Source organism: Callorhinus ursinus, unplaced genomic scaffold, assembly GCF_003265705.2.
Source record: "Callorhinus ursinus isolate GAN/ISIS: 27379988/994484 unplaced genomic scaffold, GSC_fseal_2.0 scaffold10, whole genome shotgun sequence".
NCBI classification, from domain to species: Eukaryota; Metazoa; Chordata; class Mammalia; order Carnivora; family Otariidae; genus Callorhinus; species Callorhinus ursinus.
This window is the reverse complement of record NW_027397072.1, coordinates 24,081,350-24,109,043: the sequence shown is the minus strand read 5'-3', so window position 1 is coordinate 24,109,043 and position 27,694 is coordinate 24,081,350. Positions and strand designations below refer to the sequence as shown.

Below are 27,694 nucleotides of genomic sequence, written 5' to 3'. Positions count from 1 at the left end.
GATAATAATAATATCTCCCCACCTAATGCCTCAGAAGAGGCTGGATGGCCAATTTAGCAATAATAACCAGTCATGCAACCCTAAGATAGAGGTGAGTGTTCTTCCGAATTTGCTATCATCAATGCTATGTAGACTCCTTATAAGGGGAAGTCACTGATGGAGGAGGAGCAAGAAACACATTCTTCCTTTTCCTCCCTGGGAGAGTGAGCTATAGCTGCCAGATTGCCAGAAAAATGAAAATGGGAGGAGGAAGAGGTAGAGGAAGGAAGTATATAAGGGAAAGAGAAGGAAAATGGATGAAAGATAAAGACCAACTCTCTTTCTCCCCACCCTGAGGTAGGCATTAGCACCTTGTACCACCTGCTTCCTTAGGCAGGTCGGGGCTTCAGCTATTCAGCACCCAAGTCCTGGACAGCTCCTCAATCATGGACCTTGAAGGAGCAGCTACTTTATTCCCAATGCTGTCCCAAATCTCCTCCGTTCCTAGGTTCCCCAACATTACATTACATTGCATACATTACAAAGTTTTTTGAAGCAACTTTATTAGGGTTCACACGTTAGCTCTAAACTGCTCCCAGATTCAAGAAACTTATTTCAATTCAGTTGTACCTTGCTAGATTCTTACTTACAGACTTTGGCACCTTCCATTCTCTCCACCTGATATGTTCTTCCTTTACCTTCCTTCTCCCTAACTACCACTTTTCCTTCACTTTTTAAAGACTTCTAGACTAAATAGTATACCTACAATATTTTCTCATAGCTCTTGAAATATCCCTATAATAACTTGTCACTCTTTTCTATCTGGGTTTTTTTTTTTTTTTTAAAGCTGAATATACACACTAATAAGACAGGGATCAAATCTATCTTATATATCACTGTTCCTTGAGCATCTAGAACATGCCTAATACATCATATGCCCGATAAATATGTGTTTACAGAATGATGTGTTGAGAGAAATTGCATACATTTCCAAATCCCAGCTGAATTAACTGAGAATTTCACTTGTTGGAATCCATCTAACATTCTTCCTGTGTTCAATCTAACAAAACAGATAAAATCACATTACAATAAATACTGCTACAAAGTGTTCTATATATCAGAGCAACACCTATATCCCATCAGATGAACCCAAGCAGCATTTGTTCCTCTTAAGACAAGGAATTTTCTTTAGGGACTTGCCTGGTACCTGTGCTTTCTTTATCTCTGGTCACTGTTCTGTCGGAATCACTTTATAAGAAAGGCCTTGATCTTAATTGTGTGCCTTAATCCTTGTGAGTAGAGAGAGCTAGAGCTGAGCACTTGAGAGCAAAGAGCTATATTCACATTGCTGCCACCACATAGTAGTCTTTCTGTGAAGGCTCAGAGAATATGCCATTGGTATATAAAGGATGATGATAGGGAGACATTGATCCATGGAATGGTATTTCTTCTGTCCATTTACAAACGGGCAAAGGGATAGAAATAATGTCACACTCTGTCATCATTATAAAGTGATATTAACCAACTAGAATATCAAACCATACTATAAAGAGTAACAAGAAAAATCTCCACGAGTAGTGCCCATGATGTTTTGAGCAGTAGCAGCATCCTTCGAATACAGATACGTGCTTTCAGGATAATTTTGAAGGACAGCACCAAGTCAAATACTGGCTTGATGTGTGCTTAAGAGTTATCTCATTACTTTAAATCCACCTCATATAACTAGTTTTCTTCATTCCCTTCCCATTCAACTGCCATTCTTTCTGTTGGAATTAATTCTACGTTTTCTCAAAATGGAAGTAAGGCATGTTCTCTCCCCTTAATCTGTCAGGTTTTTATAGGGACATAGTTTTCCTCTTTATAATCACATATCCCAGTAAATTAAACACAATGTTCTGACACCATCTTAAGCTTTGACATGCTTACAGAGCAGAAGCAGGTGCTAAGTTTGACTCATTACAAGATGGATTTGGAAACGCCATGGATCAAACCTTGTCCCACAAATCACTGCAATCACACAGTCAGATAGAAAGTACATAACTTAATGTGCATGTGGAGGCTCTCTTCCCCAACATTATCATTATAAAGGCTTTTAGCCGTACCCTATATACATAGTCTAACAAGAAAAAATGTTCCCTCTGAAGATATTTAGATTTCTGTTCTTTTTGTATCCTTTGTCCTAAATGACAAGTAGTGTGTTTGACAAATGCATCTTTCAAATGGGATCTGTTAAACTGAGAGTTATGTCTTCATGTACCGAGGCCAACCTCCACAGAGCCAAGATTTTTCTCATATCCCATTCTTGTTTCTCATCCACAGAACCTCCACTTTAGACGGGGTGCTATCAGTAACAATACTCTCTCTTTGTGTAGCATCTTTCTGTGATGAAAAAGGCATTTTCATTACTTATTCTTACCTGAGTAGAGAAGTAGTAACTTCCAGGGAGAAGAAATCCAGAAATTTACAATGAACCTCAGTTTGCAGGTCTCAACACACTCCTAAGAAGCTGTGTTTAATTCAGACTTTTGTAAATTGAATCACAGCTTCCTGATAGAGCTATGAGCAGAGTTATAAATGATAATGACTAGACTAGCTTTCATTGAGTACTACTTCATGCCCATCACTGTCACAAATACTTAACATGCATTATCTCATTCGATCCTTATAACAGCCCTTGGGATAGACACTGTAATTAATTCCCCCTTTTTATAAGAGGAATAGAAGTTCTAAAGAGATTAAATAACTTTTCCTTAACTCTTAGGCTAGTCTACTTCGTATGTACATGCCTGAGGAAATGAAAGCACGGTGTTTGGCATGTAGAAAACTTGATAAGTGATTGCCATCATTATGAACAAAATATTTTGGTTTTGGATTTTTTAGACCACACCTCTTATTCATTTTGAGTTAGTTTATTGTCTTTCCTTTGCATCTTCTACCACGGAAACCCATCATCTGCTTCCCCAGCCCAGCTCCTGCTGAAGACCACTCCCCACCCAGCCCTTGCCTATTCTCCTTCTCTCAGACCTCCAGCCTGGGCAGTACCACCAGCACAGGGAGAGTCTCTCCTTGCTCTCCTGGGACACAATGGCCCCTTCCCCATGTGCCTTTTCAGTTCACCACTCCAGCATGTCTTTAACTATCTCCACTTCAGAACTAGAGCATAAGTCCCAATAGCCATTTTTCATTTGCAAATGTATTCATGTACCATGTCTAACAAAAGCATAAATATAAAATATGTTTAGTTATACATTTAATGAATCACCCTCAAGTAGAGAATAAAGTTCACTTCCTTAAGGACAGACACAGAAAATCTAGGTCATACAATGGCTACACAGTCCCCAGGAGAAGCCAGCAGAGGGTCAGGCCCTGCCTGGGCTCTTCACCTTCTGCCTGCCTTCTCTTCTGCACAAGTTCCCATTTGCCTCCACCAGTTCCAGGAAGGAGAGATGCCTATGGAAGGAGTGGATGTCACCCCTGCAAGCCCCTCAAACCAGTGTCTGCTGCCCCTCTACAGGACAGGCTGTGTCAACTGTCACAACAGCTCCTGGAATTCCGTATACTCTGCCCCATATTCCTTGCACCCACAGCAGCCATGCACCTGCCTCTCCAAGTGCTTTACCCCCTCACAACTCTCGGTTCCCACTCTGTCCCACACTTTGGGGTAGCTGGGGCAGATATGTCATCCCCCGTTTTCAGGTGAGAAGATGGAGGCACAGGAGGGTTAAATCAAGGTATGGGGAGTTAAACATAGAGGCTCTTCCTCAGAGCTCCTTCCATCTCCTTTCAGTCCACCAGAGAATACCTGTGAATGCTCTAGTGTAAAATGGTACTAACCTCCAAAGTCATCCAGATATTATGTATGTATCCAGCCAACACTTACTGACTACTTGGTGCCAGGTGACAGGCTTACCTGGACAAGCAATGTATTTCAGCCCTCTAGGAATATCATCTAAGGGGGAGCCTGGTAGGAAACCAAGACCTTTGCATCACAGGGCAGTCAAGGCCAGGGAATAGGGAAGCACAGACAGAAGAGCATGAGGCTCAATAAAGCCACAGCTGTTGGGGTTCCTTGCTTGCCAAACGGGCTCCTTTCTGGTAGCCAGTTTGGGATTCTCCCTCTGCCAGATATGCCCATGCTAACAGAAGCAGAGAGCAATGACTGTCACCCTGGGTAGCCTTCATTTGTTCATTCATTCACTATCAACAGACGCACATCAAGGACTCACTCGGGAGTGACCCCACGGGCTTCAAAGTCAGAGGTGGGGACAATGGGAAGGGAAAAATCTCAAGGCTCTCATTCCCAGGTGGCATCTACCCCTCCGGAGTGAGTCTGACTGCCCTGAGTCCATGTACGCAGGCAAAACGCAGCACTTCCAGGGCCCTCTTCCCAGTGGGTAAAGAAAAAAAGATGCTCTCTGCCTCTAGCCAGCTGTGGTAGTGCAAGTGTCCCTTTCTGAAGCTATAGGGGCCAGGGATTGTCACATGCTTATTAACATCAGCCTGAGTTAGTCCTCTGAGCCAGGAGAAAACGGTAGGCTCCAGGGCAATTTTAGGCCAAACAGGGTGAATAATAACACTGACTAAACCCAGCAAGCTCAAAGCCCTTCATGGATAACTTGACTTTGCTCTCCTTACCTTCCCCAGAGAGATGAGGGACTTAACATCCCAGAGCACTAGAGCACACTCCTTAAATCCATGTTGCCTTACTCAGGCGTGTCCCTAGTCCTGGAGAGGTGTAAAGTGTGCACTGGGGGATGGCTGGAGATGTGAGGGAAGGGTACTTCAGAGTCCTGCAGCCAGACAAGGGCTAACTTTACCCATCATCCTACCCCCAGGAGGGAGTTAGTCATCAACCCAACCATGTCATGTACATGGAGAACACCTAAGTAACTAGGTTTGTGCTACATGATATGTTGGTTGGGTAATACTACCCAGAGTAACATTAAACCTCCAATCCTCAGGGACGTACAAAAAGAATCGTATTTCTTACCCATGTGAAATCCAAAATGAGTGTGCTAGTTGGAGAGTGTCCTTCCACATGGTCATCCAGGGGCCCAGCCTCCTTCTCCCTGTGGCTCAATCCTTTTCTCCAGTTTTGGAATCCTTTGCATTAAGACAGCCAATGGAGAAAGCATGGGGGAGAGGGGAAGAAATCTCACATAGGAAGATTTTTGTGATTCATTGCTTCAGCTCACTTTCCGTTGGCTAGAACTCAGTCACGTGGTATGCTGCAAGGGATGATGAGGAATGTAGTCTAGCTGTGTGTCCAGAAGAAGGGAAAATGGGTTTGATGGGGTTAAAAATAAAAGGTATGTTGTGTCATGGAATTAGCCAAGAAATATAGCCCCTATCTCTGGGCATCTATCAAAGTGTCATTTGAGAATACCAATTCCTTATTTAGCTACTCTGAGCATTGATCAGTCTTTTCCTTGAACCTTCATAATTCAAGACTGAAATCAATTCCAGGATCTATTCTAAAACATGAATGTTTCATTCCCAAAATTTTATGACACAGCAAAACCTTACTTTCTCACAGAAATCACCCAGAATTTCCCTCACTGAATTTTTCCTTTCTAAAATCAAAACATAAATTAAACAAATAAAAGGTATTTTTGAGAAGGCTTAAAACCAGTAAGATACCATAGGACAATTGAAAAACTTGGCTAAACATTTTTCAAATTCATTTTTTTAATTTTATTTTTTAAAATTTTTTATTATGTTCAACGATTCATTAGTTGCATATAACACCCAGAGCTCATCACAACACATACCCTCCTTAATACCCATCACCCGGCTACCCCATCTCCCCACCCCCCTCTCTTTTGTAACCCTCAGTTTGTTTCCCGGAGTCCAGAGTCTCTCATGGTTTGTCTCCCTCTCTGATTTCTTCCCCTTCTGTTTTCCCTCCCTTCCCCTGTGGGCCTCCACGCTATTCCTTATGTTCCACATATGAGTGATACTATATGATAACTGTCGTTCTCTGCTTGACTTATTCCACTTAGCATAATCCCTCCAGTTCCATCCATGTCGATGCAAATAGTAGGTATTCATCTTTTCTGATGACTGAGTAATATTCCATTGTATATATGAACCATATCTTCTTTATCCATTCATCTGTTGAAGGACATCTTGGCTCCTTCCACAGTTTGGCTATTGTGAACATTGCTGCTATGAACATTGGGGTGCATGTGCCCCTTCTTTTCACTACGTCTGTATCTTTGGTATAAATACCTAGTAGTGCAATTGCTGGGTTGTAGGGTCTCTATTTTTAACATCTTGAGGAAGCTCCATACTGTTTTCCAGAGTGGCCGTACCAGCTTGCATTGCCACCAATAGTGTAAGAGGGTTCCCCTTTCTCCACATCCTCATCAACATTTGTTATTTCCTGCCTTGTTAATATTTGCCATTCTAACTGGTGTAAGGTGGTATCCCATTGTGGTTTTGATTTGTATTTTGCTGATAGCTAGTGATGTTGAACATTTTTTCATGTGTCTGTTAGCCATTTGTATGTCTTCTTTGGAGAAGTGTCTGTTCATGTCTTCTGCCCATTTTTTGACTGATTATTTGTTTTTTGGGTGTTGAGTTTGAGAAGTTCTTCATAGATCTTGGATACCAGTCCTTTTTCTTATCACTTGCAAATATCTCCTCCCATTCTGTGGGTTGCCTCTTAGTTTTGCTGACTGTTTCCTTTGCAGTGCAGAAGATTTTATCTTGATGAAGTCCCAGAAGTTCATTTTTGCTTTTGTTTCCCTTGTGTTTGGAGATGTATCTTAAAAGAAGTTGCTGTCGGTGATGTCGAAGAGGTTACTGTCCATATTCTCCTCTAGGATTTTGATGGATTCCTGTCTCACATTAAGGTCTTTCATCCATTTTGAGTTTATCTTTGTGTATGGTGTAAGAGAATGGTCCAGTTTCATTCTTCTTCATGTGGCTGTCCAACTTTCCCAGCACCATTTACTGAAGAGACTGTCTTTTTTCCATTGGGTATTTTCTCCTGATTTATTGAAGATTAGTTAACCATAGAGTTGAGGGTCCGTTTCTGGAGTCTCTATTCTGTTCCATTGATCTATGTGTCTGTTTTTTTGCCAATACCATGCTGTCTTGATGATCACAGCTTTGTAATAGAGCTTGAAGTCAGGTATCGTGATGCCCCCAGCTTTAGTTTTCTTTTTCAACATTCTCCTGGAGATTCGGGTTCTTTCTGGTCCCATACAAATTTTAAGATTTTTGTTCCAGCTCTGTGAAAAATGTCAATGGTATTTTGATAGGGATTGCATTGAAAATGTAGATCAAATTCATTTTTTTAATAATGCAGAGCCCCAGGCTCCAGACACAGAGATTCGAACTCAGGAGGTCACATATTAGGCCAAGGATACATTTTTTTTTTAAGTTTCATAAGTGATTTTGATGTTTGACCACATTTGGAAGTCACCGGCATAAAATGTCAGATTCAGATGTCTTGTGGGCAAGACAGGGTAATGACTGACTAGGGAAGGATCATTGTCACATCGTCATCAAACATACATTAAGCCCCCATCAAGCACAGAGGATGGAAAGGGGTGTGTGACCCAGCCTCTTGCCAGTCACAGGGCCTGCATGCTGGGGATGGGGAGAGACACGGAGCATACACACTGAGAGGCAAAAAGCAACACATGTGGTATTGTGCAGAGTCCAACAGCATGGCCAATATTCAGATGGCGTGGTGACCTCCCTGTCAGGGGGGATGTCATGGAGAACATGGATTATTATAAGATGAACCTTGAGGAAAATTTAGATCTTCCAGAAATGGGACAGGGACAAGAGCATTCCAAAGAAGGCCATCAGGATGAATGGAGGCTTATAGGCAGGAATGTTTTATGTGGGTTCAAGAATAGCCAACTAGGTTGTATCAGAGAATCCTGAGCAATCTGCTTGGCAGAATGTGAGCATGGATATTGGGCCACATATTTTGGACTCCACACTGTGGAGGATGGGAAACCAGAGCAAGAAGACTGTTGAAAGCTCTGTGAGGGACCAAATGTGAAATGCTCTGTGCCTGGAAATAGAGCACAGAAGTGGGGAAGAGAGGCTGGAGGAGAAGAGGCCTCTTCTGCTGCCACCTTCTAAATGGCACCATTGACCCAGGACTGCCATGGATCAGCCCTCCAAGAGGAAGGGGATAGGTGTGCCTGGTGGCTCAGCAATGCAATGTGCAGCCAGGCATAGATATATACAAATCAAACATTCATAACTCTGAAAGTTATCTGGCCCTGTTTCTTTCTCAGAAAATATCCCAGATCACTGGAGCAAGGAGTAGATTAGCAATTCTGAGCTTTAAATCCTATTTCTAACACTGATTTACTGCGACGTTTGGGACAAGTTGTTGCTTTTGATTGCTGAGTTTCCACAATCAAGAGTGCAAAGCAGTGAGACAGATCCTGCCTGTGAGCCTGGTTTTAAGTAGTCACGCAAAATGGCAATAAGTGAACCCCTTTAGAATAACAGGATGTTCAGATCTTCTCAAGATTTCCTTTGTAATATCCACAGCTCAATTTACAAGTCAACAGATGTGCATGTTTTTCATAGCTCTTAGTGCCCCTCAGAATGTAGACCTAAGTTCTCCGCCCTTCTCTCCCCAAGCACAGAGTTTGGAATTTAGGGGGAAACTGGACTGCTGATATTTGAAACAAAGCAGAATCCAATTCTATACGTGCTGTTCTCTAGGATCGCCTCGGTGTACACCACATCTACCCTCACCTCTGTGAGGTGACGCATAGTCTTCATCTCACCTGAGTCCCATACCTGGCTTAACAGCTGCCTGATTTGCATCCTGCCCACACATTCAATATGCCCCCCAACACCCCGCCCCTATGTGATTCTTCTGTCCATAGCCCTACCATTGTCTGAGACCTTCAGTTCTTCAAAGTCTTTCTTGACTTCTCTCTCACTGCCCAGATTCAGTGTTTTCCCAGGTTGTACATTCTAGCTCTATGGGAGCAGAACTAAAAAGGTGTTTAGAAATCTCCTAGTCACTGAATCACAAGTCCTCTGAATTCCTCAAGGTCAGGGTCGATGTCTTGTGCATCTCCATACTCCCAGCTACAGACACGGTGCCTGACTCAGAGTAAGAGCTCAAATAATCTTTGCTCAAAGGCAGAGGGGGAGATATGGAACTTATAACACTGCTGAGGAAGCACAGATTTCTAATAAAAACATAAAACAGGAACAATGAACGAGAATTCCCATGCTAAAGAAAAGCTTCCACTATAAAAAAAAAATACCCATATTACATAGATGATTTTTTTTTAAACTAAGATGGTGCTTAACAAATTTCAGTGACTTGCCCAGGGTCCCACCAAGTATGTGGCCCAGTCCTCACGCCACTCTACCTTTTGAAACTTGGCCCTCAACAAGCAGAGAAAGCTGCTAATTCACCCTCATAAAGATATTTCTGTCAGGAGAGAAGGGAACCAGCAACCACCCTTTTCTTGGGTCTTCTCACCGTGGAGAGTGCCTCCACCTCTGGCACCATCTCAGCTCTCAAAGCCACAAGCCCACACAACAGCCAAGAGTAGAGGAAGAAGCCAGTGTCGGAAATGTCTCTCTGTCCTGAGAAAGGTGCAGTGGATATCCCCGTCTCTTGAGCAGAATGGATGCAGGTGCCATCTAGCTCTGGACAGCCTTCCAAAGACCCCCATTTATTCCAAGGGATCCCTGGGGCAAGTGCATGACCTCTCCTCCCTCAGGGCACTTGACACTTTTGAGCCTATTGAGCAGGTGTATTCGTGCACCGGCACCTCCCCTTCCGGGCCAGGGCTCCTGGAAGCAAGATCTGCCCTTCACCATTCCCCGCAAACCTAGGGCCCAGGGAGAGCTCAATATACATAGTGCAGAATGAGAAAATGAAAGAGCAAAGTGGGAACTTGCCAGAGAAGGGCTTCTTCTCTCCCTGCAGTCTGGTGGAACACCCTGGTGGCAGGCCTTGCTGACTGGTGGCATGCCATGGCAAATGTGGGAACCAGAACCATTAGTCACACACAGCCAGTGCCTGGAAGCCTGGGACTGAGACTGTTGAAGAGTGTGAGTGATTCTCTGTGCTTGCTCAGCTTGGCTGAAAACTCATTTTCTCCCCTCTTCCACCCCAAAGGGCTCCCTCACAGAAGCCAACTCATTGTGAAAGATCTCTGTGGCCCTTGAATCACTCTGTAGTGACTCCCCCCTCACTGCCGTGGGGGTCATGATGCCCAGAGGGATAACAAAGTCAGAGCATGGTAAATTCCTTCTGAGAGTTGGGGCTGAGCAGGAAGAGAGGGTGCTTCCAACTACTGAGTCTGGCCTTTAATGTCCGGACCTACTTTACTGTCACAGAGCCAGACTTCTAAGAGTCAGGCAGGGCACACATGTCCAGCCCTGGCCATGGTGATCTGAGCCAGGCTGGTCCCAGGAACCCAAAGCTGGCCATCAGCCACTCCTCTTGAACTGGTAACTGAAGTCAATTATGCAGATAATAGGATGGATGTGGCGGGGCTTTTTCATCACATACATTATTCTAATAGAAATGCATACCGCGACCCGAGCTTTGTGACAGTCCATTTTAGAAGACTTTTGCCGAGCAAATCAAGTGCACAGTGAGAAATTGGAGAAAGCATTTTTCCTTAGCAATATCTGCCAGCTCTATCCTAAGCAGCCAGAACCCAGACAAGCCTCAGCTGCGAAAAGGGATGCAGAACACTCCCCCCCGCTTCTGAGCCCACTAAATGGTCCAGAGGAATCTGAGATGTGGTTGGTGCCCATCCGTTAAATAAATGCCTTTTACCCAGGCTAGCCATTCTTTCTCGCTGTCTAAAGCATTGCTATTCCCTCAGTCCACATTCAGAAACACACCTTTTTGTCAGCTACTTAAAATCATTAAGTGAACTTAATTAGGTTTGTCAATCCCTAAGGCTGCCAGGGTGGCAAATAAGGCATTATATTCACTGTCCATTAACAGTCTGTTGCCTGAACAAGACTGTGTGTTTTCAGAGCTGTGCATGAGTAGCCTCACCATTTCCTACGCAGAGATCTGCCCAGTGAGTCTGGGAGACACCCAATTTCAAGGCTGTCCCCTCTAAACCTGGCCCACTGCCCCAGTGGCCACCTCCCCAAATCCCCCGGGACAATTTTCAACAGGCCTCTCTGAGCAAGAACAGAGTCAAGGGGTATATTCTTTGTGTGAAGACAGGCTCCAACCAAGATCTCAAGCCAAGTCTGTTTTTTTGTTTGTTTGTTTGTTTGTTTTTTTAAGCCAAGTCTGTTTTATCAACAAGTTCCAAACCCCACCAGCTGGAAAAAAGAGAAAAAACAACAATAATCCGTGCAATCAAAAGTGTCTTATTTGGAAAAACTGGAAGAGCTGAGCAGGTGTGAACTATTGAGGGACAGGGAGTGAAATCAATTGCTAAAGGCTAGAAAGAGCTCAGCTGCCATGTTCTTAAATAGCACAGATGAGTGAGGGAGCTGGAGGAACCCCAAAGAGTTCGCTCTTCCCTTCTCCTTGACCAGGCTGCCCACGGAGAGGGAGGGCTAGGTTCTTCTAGCCATGGGGGCTCAGATTTCTTCCTCCGCACAGAGCTAAGGCTTTGGGATAAAGAACAGTGGAGTAACCAAATGTCTGTTAGAACCTGACGTCCGTAATCCTGGCAGTAATGTGGCATGGACCTTGTCTTTCCTTAGACCCAGAGAAGTCCACCTGGTACATGCTAGAACTTTGTCTCAGAGCACTCCACCTGGTACATGCTAGAACATTCCCTCAATCCTAGAGCAGTCTAACTGGTGCATGCTAGAACTTTCAGTCTCAGAGCACTCCACCTGGTACATGCTAGAACTTTCCCTCAATCCTAGAGCAGTCTAACTGGTACAAGAGCTAGAACTTTTAGCCTCAGCTCACTCCATCTGGTACATGCTAGAACTTTCCCTCAATCCTAGAGCAGTCTAACTTGTACATGCTAGAACTTTCAGTCTCAGAGCACTCCATCTGGTTCATGCTAGAACTTTCCCTCATTCCTACAGCAGTCTAACTTGTGCATGCTGGAACTTCCTGTCAACCTCAGAGCACTCCACCTGGTACAGGCTAGAACTTTCCCTCAATCCCAAAGCACTCCACCTGATATATGCTAGAACTCAAGACCTGAGGCCATGGCTGACCCTGGAGAGTGAGCTGGTATCTGTACTTCTGGGGGAGCGCAACAGGAAAGACAGGTTGCACCAGAGAAACTGAGAGCCTTGAGGAAGTCGCCCCCATCTTCAGCAGGGAGGGGGAAGCAGAGCCAGGAGCAATCTCTTCTTCCCCTGGGGTTCAGCTGAAGACACACAACCAGGTACCATCCAAAGCAGAGAATCCTGAGTCTCCTAAATCTGGGTGGCCCTGATGGCCACCCGGCCTCTCGGCTAGTGCCCCCACAGAACAGAAACTCCCAGATGGGTCCTGCTGTCTCCTCCCTGCCCTAGCACCTACCATCCCCAGACCCCATTCCCAGAATGCCTCTGCTCCACCCCTGCGGTCCCCACACCCCAGCAGGACCCACCTTCGTCCCCCCACGACACCTTCCCCCCACCCCATCCCCTCCCTGCAGCCTCTGGAGTCTGGAGCATTTGGGGCAGGGTCGGCAGGGTGGCCTTGTGGGTGGATGGAGGCTGCACTGCATGTTTACGTCTGATTCGACATCTGACTGAGTCTTCCCTGATTGTTAGGAGTGTTCCTGACTCCAACTATGTGCAATTCCCCGTGTCAATCAAACTCTTTTAAACAGCAGCTGCCACTGTTGTTGCCTTGCAGAGCACTTTAGAAACTCTTCTATTTAGAGACCATGCCAGCCCCAGCCTGCATCACGCCTTCCATGCTAAGAGGCCCAGTGGCGGCTTGAGAACCTTGCAGTCCTAATCTCTCAGTAATGAAGAAGGAGGGCAGACAGAAGGGAGGGAGAGCAGAGAGGGGAGGGGAGCCATGCAGTCTCCCAGGAAGGGCCCAGTTAGGGCAAAACAGGGGTTTTGTCCCTCTCCCCCATGCTCAGCAGGCGCACACAGGTAATTCACTTGCTCCGGGCCCAGGCCGCCTGCAAGGTACGCCCGTGACGCTTAGCACCTGCCTGTCCCCTCAGCCTGTGGATAACGGATGAGGAGGTGGTAACCCAGAGTGGAGAAATCGGAAGGGTGCGCTGTGGGGCCTTACCCACTGCTCTTCCACCCAGGGATGTGACTCTTTCTAGTCTCCATCCCCAAGTGGCTCCGTGCACCTGTTCTCTTGCTGCCTGCAAGTAGCATCTCTCTCACCCTGGCAACTGCTGTAAACAGAACAAGGCGACAGTGTTAGGGCCCCTGTTTGCCCCCTGAGGATCCCAGGCCTGGCTGTGTCCCAGGTGACACGGGCTGGAGCTGGGAGCTCATCTGCCGACAGAGTCCCCCAGGAAATCTAAGGAAACCATGACCTTGCCATGGCTCATGGAGAAGCCTGATGCTGTGCGTGATACACACATGCCGCTCACCATTTTTGTGTCCTTCTGCACCCCTCAGCCACGAGCCACCAGGGCCGGGCCATGCTCTGAGCTGTCCCTCACTCCAGTTCCTCTGCCACAGATGTCCTCCCCTCACGGTTCCCCGGCCCCACAAGCACACCTCCGAGTCCTCGCCTTCTTTCGAAACCAACTTAAAGGCTGCCTTCTCTGTGAAGAAACCTCAGTAGGTTTGCCGTTAATACTTACAGCCTGCTCTGTGTTGGTTACAAACACTCCCAGGGATCAGAGTCAAATTATTTAATATTTAACAACGGGTCAGGCACCGCACAGAGCAAGCCCAGTGGAGACTGACACTGGATAAGACACCAGATCCTTGAGATCCTTCCCCCACCCCGCTGTGCAGGGGGTTAACTTTTCAGTTGCTGAATAATGGGGAAAACTAGGGGTACCAGGGAAGAAGCCAGGGGACACTTGGGGGACAGTGGCCCTTTATCAGATGGTACAGAAATATTTTAATAATGGCTTCGGCTCCACCAGGGGGTACCCACTGAATATCAAGCCTACCCATTTCTACCCACCCTCCACACCCAAAAAGTGAAAGAGGTCTCCTCGGAGCTTCAGGGAGTACTGGAACCAAGCCCCAAACTCCAGGATGGATTAACCTATGGAACAATCCCTCAGAAAGGAAGTAGGGGGAGCCGTGGACTGTTCCCCTCTCACAACTGCTCTGTGATTAGGGGAGGCTCACATGAAGGACTGCTATGAGCCAGGCATCGGCACGCATCCACCAGATGCTGAGCCCTACCAGGTGACTGACCCACGCCGTTTCTCACACACGCTCCTCTTAACACACCTACAGGTTCTGGCTGCAGATTGTTGTTTGGTGGGGGCAAGGATCCAGAGCCACCGTGGCTTTTGACAATATCTCCATCAGCCTGGACTGCTACCTCACCAGTGAGTTCACCCTGTCCCTGGCACTTGTCCCCAACCCAGACAACCCCGGGCCTTACTTACCCTCCTTAACCTGAGCCCACCTGCCTCTCCCACCTTCCCCGGGGGCATGCTCTGCTCTCTCCCTTAAACCAGGCCTCACTTAACTCAGCCCACGGGGTCTTCTCTATTCTAGTCAGTGGGGAGCACAAGATACCACAGGATATGGCACCCAGATCAAGAAATCTATTTGAGAGAAATCCAAACAAGGAGCCAAAAGCCTGGGACAGTACAAGAGAGGTCCCCGTCTTTGACCCCACAGGTAAGGGTTCAACTTACAAATTTGAGCAAAGTCATTTTTTGTTGTTGTTGCAAAAGGCAGAAGAAAGATACGGGTTGTGATGGCAGTGGGAGGCTGTGTTTAAAGAATAAAATAGTCAACCTTTAAAAGGACCATCACCTCTACCCTGGCTATAGGCCTCTAAGGGGAAGTTGTTTGGGTCTCTTATTGCCTGGCTGAATGGAGCGTCTGGAAGTTGAGCAAAGGAGCAACTCTCCTCTGTGCCTGGGGAATACCCAGGCACCAACACGGGAGAACAAAGCTGATCTCCTTTCCTCAAACTCAGTCCCTTGAAACCACTCCCCATTTACTGAACAAAGGAAACCTTACATCAGACTTCTTGTAAAGGGGATCGGGCCCCAAACCAACGTTATTTGTAGCACAAAGCCATCACGGGTAAAGGCCCCAAAACTTCACGTTCAACACATTTCCCCAAACCTTGGCTCCCTTCCAAAGTTGTCTGTTTCAGCATCTTCCAGGCTGAAGGACTTCTCATGGGGACTCTTGCTGCTTCAAACACAGGCTTCTTCAGCCTCTGGCTCTAAACCATGGTGTGACTTCTCAGCTATTCTTTGTACAAGGAGGAAATCCCCTAGAATCAGTCTCCAGAGCCAGTATGATGTTCCTTGGCAGTTATTAGACCTGTGAGCCTCACCCCAGAGAAGCTGGGGCCCAACACCAGCAGGTCAAGGGGTTCCCCCAGGTGGGCTGGATGCCTGGGTATGGGAGTGAAGTGAGTAACCTGGAGAAGTACGTGTACAGCACTGTCCACCCACACTCTTTTTCCAATAAAAGATCACTTTATTAAAATAACAATAGATAAATTTCTACTTAAAATGTAAAATCCTTGTTTAGTGCAAAGTACAAAGGAAAAAAACAAGTAGAGACTTACACCTTCACACTAAATTCACTGACTCTCAACTTATTTTGTAAATATCAGCTTTGCTTTGTCTTCTAAGAAAGAAACCCCTCCCTTCTCTGGCTGAAAAGCCACACCAGGTGTAGCTCTCTCTGTCCCCGATTCCTGCCTGATCTAACCCAGTGGCCAGACCAGGGGGGAAAAGTTCATTGCTTTTCCCCCTCACCTCTCCCCGTCTCCTCCCTTCACCTTTAACTAAACCCTCAAAACACTTTTTCATTTGTCTACATGAAGGGGAACCTGCCACCTCCATTTCCCTACTCTGCCTTATCATTCATGAAAACGGCTAAGATGAGGGCTGCAGCCTCCTGTCCATCATTTGCCACCACTCCCCTCCCTGCCACCCACCCCAGGGACGGACCTCCAGGACTCCCCGGGCCCTGGTCAGTGATTGCCTCCCTGCAATGCATTCAGGACACGTTCAGCAAACCTCGTGGCAGGCCCCGGCCCTGCCTCACCACCAACACTGATTACATAGCAGGAGCTCCGGAAACACTTACAGATTGGCGGACTGACAGGGTGACAGGGTGGGTTGGGGTGGGTGGCCCTTGAGGCTTGAGCTCAGTTCTTGGATGTTGGCAGCCAGCACTTAGGAGCAGCCATCCCCCCAACTTGACTCCCCAGTTTATTGCCATATAATTCCCACTGTCCCTAAAAGGCTCATCAATGAGGGTCCACGCAGTGGCCACTCAGACTAATGAAATCATGCAGTGGCTGGAAAGCGGCGATGCTCCCCCACCACCTCCAAATAAAATTGGAAGCGAGTGGCTGCCTGAGAGGCTGGAGCTTCCTCTACTGCCCAACCCAGCCTCAGAGCAGGAGGCAGGTGGCTATGGGACAGTGTTCTGTCTCCAGGCCCCCTTCTGGAATGACCCCGCCTCTAAGGGAAGAGGAACTGAGGCAGATACATCCTCAAGCAGCCTTAATGGGTTCCTTGGAAAGGCTTTAGAAAACTGAATACAGAGACAATGATTTCCCAGGAACCCGCTCTTGCACAGGGGAGCTCAAGGGCAGGGAGAAACTGAGGCAGGCTCCCAGCCCCTGCCCCTGCTGACAGATGTCCCAGCCCCACCATGCTGCCCACCCCTAGCACCCTCTGAATCATCAGGAGAAGGAGAAGCAGGGTCGCCTTTCCCCACCCCCCACAGGCAAAGCCCATCACGCCCCCTGAAGTGCCACTTGGCCAGGACCCAGCCTCAGGGTCAAGGAGAACAGGCCACCCTGGGTCTATGCCGTGGCCCTCCCTCACCTGGCTTTCATCTAGACCTACACACAGCTCCTACACACTTCCTCTGGGGCCAGTTACGTGCTCAGAGATGCTGAGCCGAGCAAGACCCAGGTCAGGCGGTCAAAGAACTGCCAGTGTACAAGAGGAGAGCGCAGGTAGAGGGGGAGGGGCGCCTGCGAGCCAGTAGGTCATGGCCAGCAAGGGGAAGCTGAGACCAGTTCAGAGCTTCTGCCTTCCTGAGGGCCTCTAGAGAAGAAGGGAGGGCTGCGGTGGGAGGGGAAGGGAAGGGGGAGAGCGATTGAGGGGTCTGCCTGCCTGACCCTGGGCTGGGGTGTTTCATACACCAACCCATCCAGACCTCACTCTGGCTGGGGAGAGTTGGTGTCATTACCACCGTGGGATGAGAAGATGGTTTAGAGGGATGAGTCCCCCCGCTGGTAGGGAATGGAGCCCAGATGTGACCCTGAAGTCTACGTTCTTTCAGCCAACTAAGCCATTCCAGGTAGCCGAGTCCAGAGATGAACACTGAACATGGGAAAGAGCAGGAAAGCATCCCTACAAAAGGCCTGCATGTCCAGTAAACACGTCAGCTCCCAGCCTTCAACAAAGGATGGGGGACCCCAAATAACAAGATTTCCTTCCCAAAGTTCAGCGCTGTCAGTTTCTGCTGGGCTGGAACAAGGTCAGCTGGTGGCATTTCAGCTCTCCCCCTGGCAGGGGTTAGAGCAGCTCCTGGAAACACAAAAGATACACGGGGGCTTTTGAAAACAGTCACCCACGACACATCCAGGTCTCCCTAAGCACTCTGCACGTCCCCAAAGTCAGCCCCATGACAAGGCCCTGACCTCTGGGTCTGGGGGTTCCCTCACCCCAAAGCCCACAGGGCGGAGCTGAGCCACTGGAGCATCGAGGCAGGGAAAAGCCTGTCCAGGTGCTTCCTGAAGCATTCCCGGAAGCCTGAGTCACTTTAGCTAATCAGATGAAGAAACTGAGAGAGAAAATGGGGCAAGTATTAAGTCTGGGAAAATTACATTTGTCAGCTTTGCACATACAATTACGCTAACCAACTGCTTAGGATAATGCAATCACGGGGCTGCAGAGTTCTCTCTCTCCCTCTCTCTCTCTCTCTCTCTCTCTCTCTCTCTCTCGGCAGTAATGAAAGTGCAAGCAGGCTCTGCCACCCCCTCAAAGCCCAGATAAGGACAGGCAGGACCCCCAAGGCCCATGACCCTGCTTCAGCTTCCTTACCCCTCTCTCCTCCTGTGAGCTCACATGTTGTATAGGGAGAGCAGGAGGGAATCAGCTCAGAAAACTTACATAAGAACCAGCCCAAATCTTGGGCCCAACCCACAAGTATCAGTAACTCATGGAGCCCTGGCATCAAACCACACTCTCGCCTCTGAGTTGGTTAGTGATGGTTGGTTTACTGTTTTCTGAGTACACATCTCTTGCCGAAGGACAGGGGGGCAATTAAAACTGTGTAGGATCACGAAAAGAGCACTAGACCAGGAGTCAGCAGCTCTGTGCACAGCCTTGGCAGGCCTGCACTAGCAGGCTATGGTCCTGGGGTGGGTCCTGCCTCTGCACAGCCTTCTCTCTCCTCATCTAACAGCTGGGGCATGTCAGCAAACCCCCACATAGCAGAGCTCAGAGGACAGGCGCTAATGGCAACACAGGCAAAGGCAAGCAAACTGCTTCTTTTAATAGTCCAGGCTTAAAGTAGACAGTCTCCAGGTCCCTCCCCATCACCAGCTCCGAGGTTTTAAGGGCTGAAGGGATAAGGGTGTAAGGGACCCAGAGCTTTCTTGGCCTATCTCTCTAATTAACCCATGGCACTGCTAATGTGCCCAGAAGAAAGGGTGACAGACTGTCCATTTCCCCGCATGCTCCTATGATTCAAGAACAGATGCCAATTTCAATGAGAAAGTTTTATGTGTTTCATATAAATTGATTGAGTCTATTTCTGCTAAATGCATTATCCATTCACCACAGAACAACTATTAGAGCTAATAGAATTTGTAGCTAGAGCCATTATGGTCCAAGCGTGCTCTTCTGGGGATGACAGCATTGTTGCAAGGCAGGCTTGCCAGGGCCCGACCCCCTTGCTCAGAACCTGTCTTCTCATTTCCACCAGAGCCTTCTGCGCTCGGGCACTGCAGGCCCAGCCAAGCTCACTTCGGCGGCATACCCACATAGTGAGGAGTCAGCGAGTTCCTGAACAAATAAATGTATTCTAGTCCAGTCCCAAACAAATCATAGCATCCTATCATCTGTTGGCACTGCAGACAGCTACCTACAAGCTGGAGGGAGCTGGGGTCCCTGCTTTCGCCTTAGCTCTTTACCGTGTGCCGGTCTGGGAGGCAGGAGGCCCCCAGGCATATGGGGAAGACAGGAAACAAGTAAGGATAGAAGTGCAGGGGAGCCCTACTCATCCCGGCGGGGGGGCGGGGAGGACTCTGATTGGACTCTCAGCTCCATTGCATCATTGACAGCCTTCCCCAGAGGTGCCCAGTGACAGAATCTGGGACTTACTGAGTGCAGCAGGGACCCAGATCCACCTCAGGCTTTCTCCAAGTGTCTCCTCACGCCATCTGCTTCGGGTCACCTTGCGAGGGGAGGGAGGACCCAGAAGTGCTGCTCATTCAAAATGAAGCTTCCTGGTCCCCACAGACCTGTGGAATCTGAATGTCTAGGAAGAGGAGGTCACACTCTGCATTTTTAACAAACTCTCAAGGAAAGCCTGATTTGAAATAAAGTTTCGCAATCCCAAAGGGCAGCCTGACCTCTTGAAAACAGATGAGGAGGAGCCTAGGCCTGGGGAAGGTGAGGGGCTGGCTCAGAGTCACATGGCATACTTTTAAGTTTTTATCTCTCAGACAGCAAAGCATTTTGTCGTCTCCTCTTTATACACCTAAAAACCACCAGTCACTGGGCGGTGCTGGATGTGAGCAACTGTCCTGGACTCTTCTGTATGCATTATCTCACTAGGTGGTTCCCTAACACAATCCCCCTTTTACAGATGAGGAAACAGAGGGTAAGTAACCTGCCTTAACTTATACAACTTGTATAAAAAGCTAAAATACATGGTCCTTTTAAAAATTGTATGGGAAAATTAAGTTTTCTAAGCCAGGTAACGTTTGGAAGGGCAAGTTGTCATAAATCTTAAAGGAATTCTACCATTGACTAGTCTTCTAGAGGAATCTCTTTAAAAAAAAAAACAACAAAAAAACTCTGTCTAAAGTTTTTGCTTAGAGCACATCTGCATCTTCACTGATACTCCAAACAGCACCCTCAGCACACGATGTACCCACACACACGTAAGGAAGCTGATAATTGCAACCAATTGGCACCCCTCTGTGTACCCCAGTGCTCACTGGTGCACATGGAACGTACTTTTGTCAGCAGCCATTCCACTGAGGGGAGCAGTTCCTTACGACTTGGGCAGGCATGGGCCGTAGATAGAATCCTGGGGACTTGTTTGGGCGGCTGGCCATGTTCCTGTTCAGCTGGTCTGCTTTTTTACCGAGTATTGTGGATTATCACCTATTTATAGCAAGGGAACTCGTGAGGACGCATGAAGCATCAGCCTTAACAAGGCTTGTGGGCCCCCCGTCCCCACGGCAAGTTCAGTGCCCACCCAATTGCCCTGTCACTCTCCATTTGAGAGCGGCTCCCTTCCCTGGGAGCTAACAGGGCCAGGCTCCGGGAAGACAGGCGTCTTGAACTAATTTGTGATGCATGATGCCCGTGACTGACATGCAAGAGTCTCTTCCAGTGCAAGAGGTTTTTGGTGTTAGGAGACCCCGTCAGCATCCCCAAGAGGTGGCCTGCGTGGTTGCCGAGGGAGAGAAAGCCCTGCCATAGGGATCTGGTGACAGTGCAGGGCGGAGGAGAGGGCTGAGCAGGAGGCTTGCTCCCCACTTCCCCCGACAGAGCCCCCCCACCAGGAACAGTTTCCGGGGCCAATAGTCCACCATTGCAGGCTGCCCCCTTGGATCTGTACCTGGTTACTAAGCATGTTCACCTTCTTTCCTCTGGTCCTTACCTCCCCCCCAGGCTCCCCGAGGATAGACATCACTATCAGAATGGAAGATGGCAACGCTGTTGGTTTTTTGTTTGTTTGTTAGTTATTGAAGTATAGTTGACACACAACTGCACATTCATTTCAGGCGTACAACACAGTGATTTGGCACATCTATACACTATGCTGTGTGCTCCCCACCAGTGTAGCTTCCGTCTGGCACCACACAACACCATCGTAATACCATTGACTAGACTCCCTATGCTGTACCTCTCATCCCTGTGACTTACTCATTCCATGACCGGAAGCCTGAACCTCCCACGCCGCTTCACCCATTCTGAGTTGGGTATACTTTCCAAGAGCACAGACCACCTGTGTTCAAGTCCCAGCTATGCCACTTACTTTAAGCTACTTCCTTCTCCTTTTTGCGCCTTTGTTTCCCCATGTAAAAAAAAAAAATGGTGCTTTTCTCACTAGTGCTTCCATTCCATAGGCTCTATAAAAGGATTAGGTGAGTGCATGCCTGTCCCAGGCTGAAAGAGGTGCAGGACACAAAGTGAGCTGATTGAGTCATTGCTGTGTTCCTCATTTCAGAAGTGAGGAGACAGCATCAGAAACATTGTGTAGCTTGTCCCCCCAGTTAAAGTGCAGAGCCAGGATCCAGACTCAAGCTGGCTCACTCCAAAGTCTTCCCGCTCTAACACTATGCCCACTGGGAGCAATCCCAAATACCATCCAGCTGCTGAAAAGGGAAAAGCTCTTGCTGCATCCAGATCGACTGGTTTTCTCTTTCCAACTCAGGAAATTCAGCTCAGCATTCAACACAGAAAGCATCATTGCTTTCTAGTCAGTGTGTTCTTAGAATTCCCTGAATCCCAGTCCTTTAAAAAAAAAAAAATCATGCAGGGCTGAGTTCAATTCAACAAGCTTAACAAGCGTGTGCTATATGCCTGGTCTGTGCCGAGCCCTGTACTGGGTGCCCCAGGGCCTACAGCTGGGAAGGAGCCAAAGCGCCACTCTTGAAAAAATGCACCACCCAGAGCTGGGTCCACATAAGCCTGAGATGAAACCACTGCTCTCTCAGCACAAGGGAGATCCTGGCTCCCTTTCCAATTTCTAATTCTGATCACATCTGGAATTTGGACGGGTCCTCCCCCACCCCTATACTCCATGGCTCTGACTTCACCCTGTGCTGGATGATGAGGAGGTCTTCATCCAAGATGGGTGCATTGCAAATTCTACTGACCTGATCATCATTTTTGAAAAGAAATCGAGTGTCCTTTGAGAAAGGAAAGAATCTATGCTGTTACTTCAGAACTTCCCAACCGTGGGCCCCACTGGAGAAACAGCACAGCATCAACCAGCTCTGACAGACTCGAAAACACCTCACGAACCCCCAGTCTAATGCTATGTGGTGGTTGGAATCATGGCCAAGCTACAGACAAAATGCCTTAACATCAGGCCATAGTTCCTGTTAGCAGAAGAGATGATTCACTGCCTTTCTCTCCTCTGGATGGCCTCAGAAAACACGTTGCTTTTACCCATTTGTTTCAGTGAAAGGCTGCATAAGTGGGAGACAACAAATGATCCAGGAACTCTGGTCTCAGCACAGCTTGATTAAGATCATTTAGCTCCAAGACCAGCAGAACACAAAAGGCCCCTCCATCAGTGCAAATGCATTAAGCACTTCTTGTGGGGAAGACCACTTTTAATTATCGCCCTACTCCCAGACTTGCCGGTTCAGCCTGCAGAACAAACCTGTACCCCCTTGGAGTCTATTCAGTTTTCTGCTTGTTGCAGCAAAGCTTCAGTGGTCTTGGACAGAGAGATGTTTTGTTTTGTTTTGTTTTGTTTTAATTCATCTGGGCCCAGAGCTGAACAGAGGAACTAAGAGGAGAAAGACTGAAATACTAACTCTAGATCACATAAGGGGATCCTCCCCACTTGCTCCTCCACTGGCAAGAGGAAAAGGGACAAGAGGTGGAGTCACCCTGGCCATCACTGAGTTGAGGAGGAGAGAGAAGACACCTGGGAGAATGCAGCCTAGCCAGGGCCCTCCACACTGGGTGCTTACACAGAAGACGTGGAAGCCAGTGAATGTGATGGTGTGGAGTTTGGGGGTGGCTAGATAGTGATCTATTGCTTTATAACAAGTTACCATAAATGCAGTAGCTTAAAACAACACACATTTGTTATATTCGTTTCTGCAGGTCAGAAAACTAAGCACAGTTCAGCTGCGTTTTCTCCTTCATCATTTCTCATACAGTTGCAATCAAGGTGTTAGCTAAGGCTGGGTCTCATCTGAAAGCTCAACCGGGGAAGGTGTCGCTCCCAAGTTCACATGATTATTGGCAGTTCTTGAGAAGCCTAGGAAGAGAGGAGGAGGAGAGAAAGGGAGAAAGACAAAGAGAGAGTCTGCAAGCAAGATGGAAGTTAGTTATAATCTTATGTAATGTAATCATGAAAAAGACATTCCATCCCCTTTACCATATTCCATTGCTTAGAAGCAAAGCAGAGGTCTCACCCATACTCAAAGGGAGGAAACTAAGTAAGGCGTGACTACCAGGATGCAGAGATCACTGGGGACCACCTTAGAACCTACCTGCAGTGGGCTTTTGTATGCCAGAGATCACCTGATTACCAGGAAGCTTTGAGAACTCATTGTGGAGGCTGATGGGCAGAATTCCTGTTCGTGATCTCACGCCTATCAGACACCTAAATATTCACAAAACACCCCCTGAGTGCCAATCCACAGCAAGACGATAAATGCATTGGTCAAGAATCCTGGAGACTAGGGTTCTAGCTTTGTGATTTGAGTAGAATCAAACATTCTGGGCCCCAGTTTTTTCCTTCGTTGTGTAAAGCAGAGATAACAGTTACCTGCCACACTTCTTTCTCGAGCAGGTTATTGTAGTGAGCAAATGAGCTCATTTCTAGCAGACTTTGAAGGGTACAAAAGAATATACTAACATAAAATGTTGTGACATTGTTATTAACATTATTATTAAAATATATAATGGAAAAGATCGGGCCAGTTCACTCATCCTCCCCATATGTTGCCCTCTATAAATTTTCAGTGTATTTATAATCTTCCTCCTCCCCAAACTATGCGCTGTGCACCTTTGTTTATATGTAAGTGTGTGTTCTGAGTATATTTTTCTTTGAATTTTTTTGCAAAAGTTTCAGGCAAATCCCAGCGAGGCACTCTCAGAGCTAAAAAGGGAGGAGGGGTAGTATTCTGCATTTTGGGTCTTCTCGTCCAATCAGCTCCCTCCCAACACAGTTCATCTTCAACTTGCAAATGAAATGCTCAAACTCCATTTGGGGGAAATATATGACTTATGTGGGGCCATAGAGGATTGCTCCAAAAAGACCCACTCACTGATACAAATTGAAAGAGTGATTTTAGTCTTTTAAAGCTTGTCAAAATCTCAGTCATATGAGGACTCCAGAACTTTCTCCAGGAACAGCTTTTTAATCAAATCCCAGGAGATTGGATCTGAGAGGCCTGATTTGGTTTTTACAGTGAATATTGACAGTATCTTCATAATAATGTGAGCACATTTTACACATTTAATTATTATTTTTTAAGTGACTGACGGATTGATCCTATTCCAGGATTAATGTTAACGAGTGAGGAAAATAAGGCATGGTTTGGGCTTGTCCAGCAACCTAACAGAATCAGGAAAACTCCTCCGGGCCTCAGATTAACTACCTGGAAACAAGGACTATTTCTTTTTCTCAACTGGCTTTATGATTTTGATCCTACTTACTAGTCCGTACAGTCTATGAAATGATAGTTGCTGTCAACTGTCAGGTCAGTGGAGGGTCCACACTACTAAGAAGTGGGACTCGAGCATTCTCTTAAGGACTACGGGGCTCCCTACATGTCAGTAATGTGGGTGTGGTTGTATGTCTATGAGTGTGTGCTGGTGTGTACGTGAGTGACAATGTGGAGATGTGTGCTGTCTCCTCAGGCCCTACCCCTTTCTGTTGTGCAGTCATGGCTAAGAGACAAAATACCTTTCAACAAACACCCATTTATACTACCAGACTGCCTGGCTCTTGCCATCCTATATTGCTCTAATGCTAATACAGGAACACAAAGGGCCAAAGGTGCTCCCGCCAAACCACATGCAGTACCCTCAGCATGCATGATCTCCTCCTCCTGACCCCTCAAGGGGGTTTGAGGGCTGGTATTTGGCCTACTCTCTTCCTTCTATGTTGTTTTGTTCTTCACTCAACAAAGGTTTATTAACTTCCTCCTACATGACTGGCACTGTTTTAGGTCCTGGAGACAAAGCAGTGAACAGAATCGACTAAGCCTTACTCAGCTTATAGAGCGTACATGCCAATGAGGGTGACAGACAACAAGGCAAGTGTACGGTGATATATTTCAGATAGTGATGTTTTGTGAAGAAAATAAAGCAAGTTAAGAGGACAGAAATGACAGTGACAAAGCATATGTGGTGTGTGCGTATGTGCTACAATGATGGGGGTGTTAACAGAGAAAACTCTAGGTTCCTTCAAGTGTGTATCAGAGCAGAATCAGATGATGCTATTCATTACTAACATTAAAGTCCTACTTTTTACTCCTAGGCAGACTTGGCTTGGGAAAACCTCCAAGGCCCTCATGGCATAGCTACAACTCTCATAAATGTAAAGGCCTTGACTATGAAGTGTGCAGAGACACAACCGAGAGTGAGTGAAAAAAGGGGAGCGCATGCCTGGGCTGAGCAGGCCAGGCGGGGAGAGCGACCCAAATGTCTGGCTCCCCACCAGCGGGAAGGCAAGCTGAAGGCCATGTATGGTGTCTAAAGAAGCTTCGGAAACCTACTCCCTCTCTCCATCACTGTTTGAGGGATAGCAGCAGGAGTCTCTGGTCATTGCTGGAGAACTTGATTCTAGAAGAGTCCATTCAGATTGAAGTAGGACCCAGACAATGGCTGGGAGCCCAAGGAAGGGTCCAGTGCCATAACAAAAAGTACTTTATAGATGATTGCTGACATTAGTTCAGTGGCCCTATACATGACTAGTGTCATTAATTCAGTGCCTGATGATGGGCAGGCGCATATCTCTGTGATCTTCTTGGCCTTTTCCCCATGTTTGTTTCTTATGATGCTGCATTTCCGGCCGCCATGGTGGCATCATAAGCAGGAATAAGAAAGAAGTGTCTCTCCTCCCCTTTTCTCTAGGCCTCTCACTCAGACACATTGCCTTCTCTTTTTGGTCCACCATTTGGTCCTATTTCTTCCCCTACTCCTTTCCCTTCTGCCCTTGACATTTGGATTTCCCACCTTCTCAGGTGTCTTTGTTCTCCAATTCATCCTAGAAGGTCCAAGACCCAGACGCAGAAGTCAGGACATTTGTTCTTTCTAGTCCAAATCACTTGGCCAGTTGGGCCACCGGCCCTCCATCTGTCCATCTGTCAGAAGTGTCCCGGTCACAAGGGCCTTGTAAGGATTTCACCCTTCATGACTTAGAACCAGACCATAAGCAAGAACTACTAAGAATAAAGCAATGAAGGGTTCTGGCCTCCTGTACTGTTGCCCCTCTCTCCAGACACAGTGGATCCCATTACATAACCCCCATGGCCAAGCACCAGACTAAGGTCTTCTCTCCCCACCCGCCCCAACCAGTCCATGGAGAAGAGCAGATACGGGCAGAAATCAATGACTCTTCAGGCCTGCATGTGGCAAGGCTGGTGTTCGAACCACCACCACTTCCTGCTGGAAACTCAAAACCAAATCCACTATGTGTAACCCCCAGATGGGTGAGTCTGCAACAACCCTCTCCCCATCAAATACTTTATTAACACAACTCTGGCCTTGAAACCAACTTGGGAATAACCAAATTAGCCCTGAAGGCTCCCTTAACTTAATTTTTACAGCTCTGTTTTCAGGAGAGTGTTGTTCCTGTGACCTTTCTCTTCTCTCATGTGTTCCTGACATTCCCTCAGGGAGCAGGGGGTGGCTGAGAACACAACACAGCAACCATCACAGGAGCCATTAAAAACGCCCTCGGATTGCCGGGTGTCAGAGCTGTTTAGGGTAACTCCATCCTGAAAGCAGCTTTTATCTCAACAGCCCTGACTTGTTGCCCTGCTGGTGGGGAGCTGGCTAGCTCAGAGGTTCCCTTCCATGAAGAGATATCTGCCTCCCAGCAGAGAGGGACATGGGCCTCTGGTCTTTGTTCTCTGGGAGACCTCAGCATTTTTAGGCATCCTGTCTGGTGGAACTGTGTGAGGGGCCAAGGAGATGATGATGTAACAGTAAAACACAGATCATGTGCAGGAGCCTACCTAGCACAGAAGACAGGGCTGGTGCTTGAATTATTGTTACCACCTCCTAACTTCTCATCATCAAAAAAGAACAAGAGAGAAATGACCAGAAAGCTTTGCACAAATGAACACTGTGTGTGTGTGTGGTGTGTATATGTGGTGTGTGAGTGTGTGGAGTGTGTGAGTGGGTCATATGTGTGATGTGAGAGTTTGTGTGATGTGTGTGAGTGAGTGTGAGTGTGAGCATATGAGAGTTTTGTGGTGGGTGTGTGAACATATGGAGTGTATGTGTGGTGTGAAAGTGTTGTGGGTATGAGTATGTGAGAGTATGTGTGTGAGAGTTTGCATGGTGGGTATGAGAGTGTGTGTGAGAGTGTGCATGTGTGTGCATATGTCATGCAAAGAAACAGTCTAAGAAGCAAACTAGAACATGGAAAATTCACCAACTGAGAACTGTGTTGTAGGAAGAGTAATGTGACCTGCCTCTCCTCACTTAACCCCAGATTTAACTTTTCTACATGGTCGCCT

The 27,694-nt window shown here is 47.2% G+C and overlaps 1 protein-coding gene across 1 annotated transcript in view; it reads left to right on the top strand.

Moving 5' to 3' along the window:
• ALK (ALK receptor tyrosine kinase) overlaps positions 1–27,694 on the top strand; it is a 678,620-nt gene that overhangs the window by 578,682 nt on the left and 72,244 nt on the right. Inside the window, exons 10-11 of the mRNA XM_025867990.2 lie at positions 14,308–14,402; positions 14,575–14,700. Coding sequence (XP_025723775.1) covers positions 14,308–14,402; positions 14,575–14,700 — 221 coding nt within the window. The remainder of the gene's footprint in view (positions 1–14,307; positions 14,403–14,574; positions 14,701–27,694) is intronic.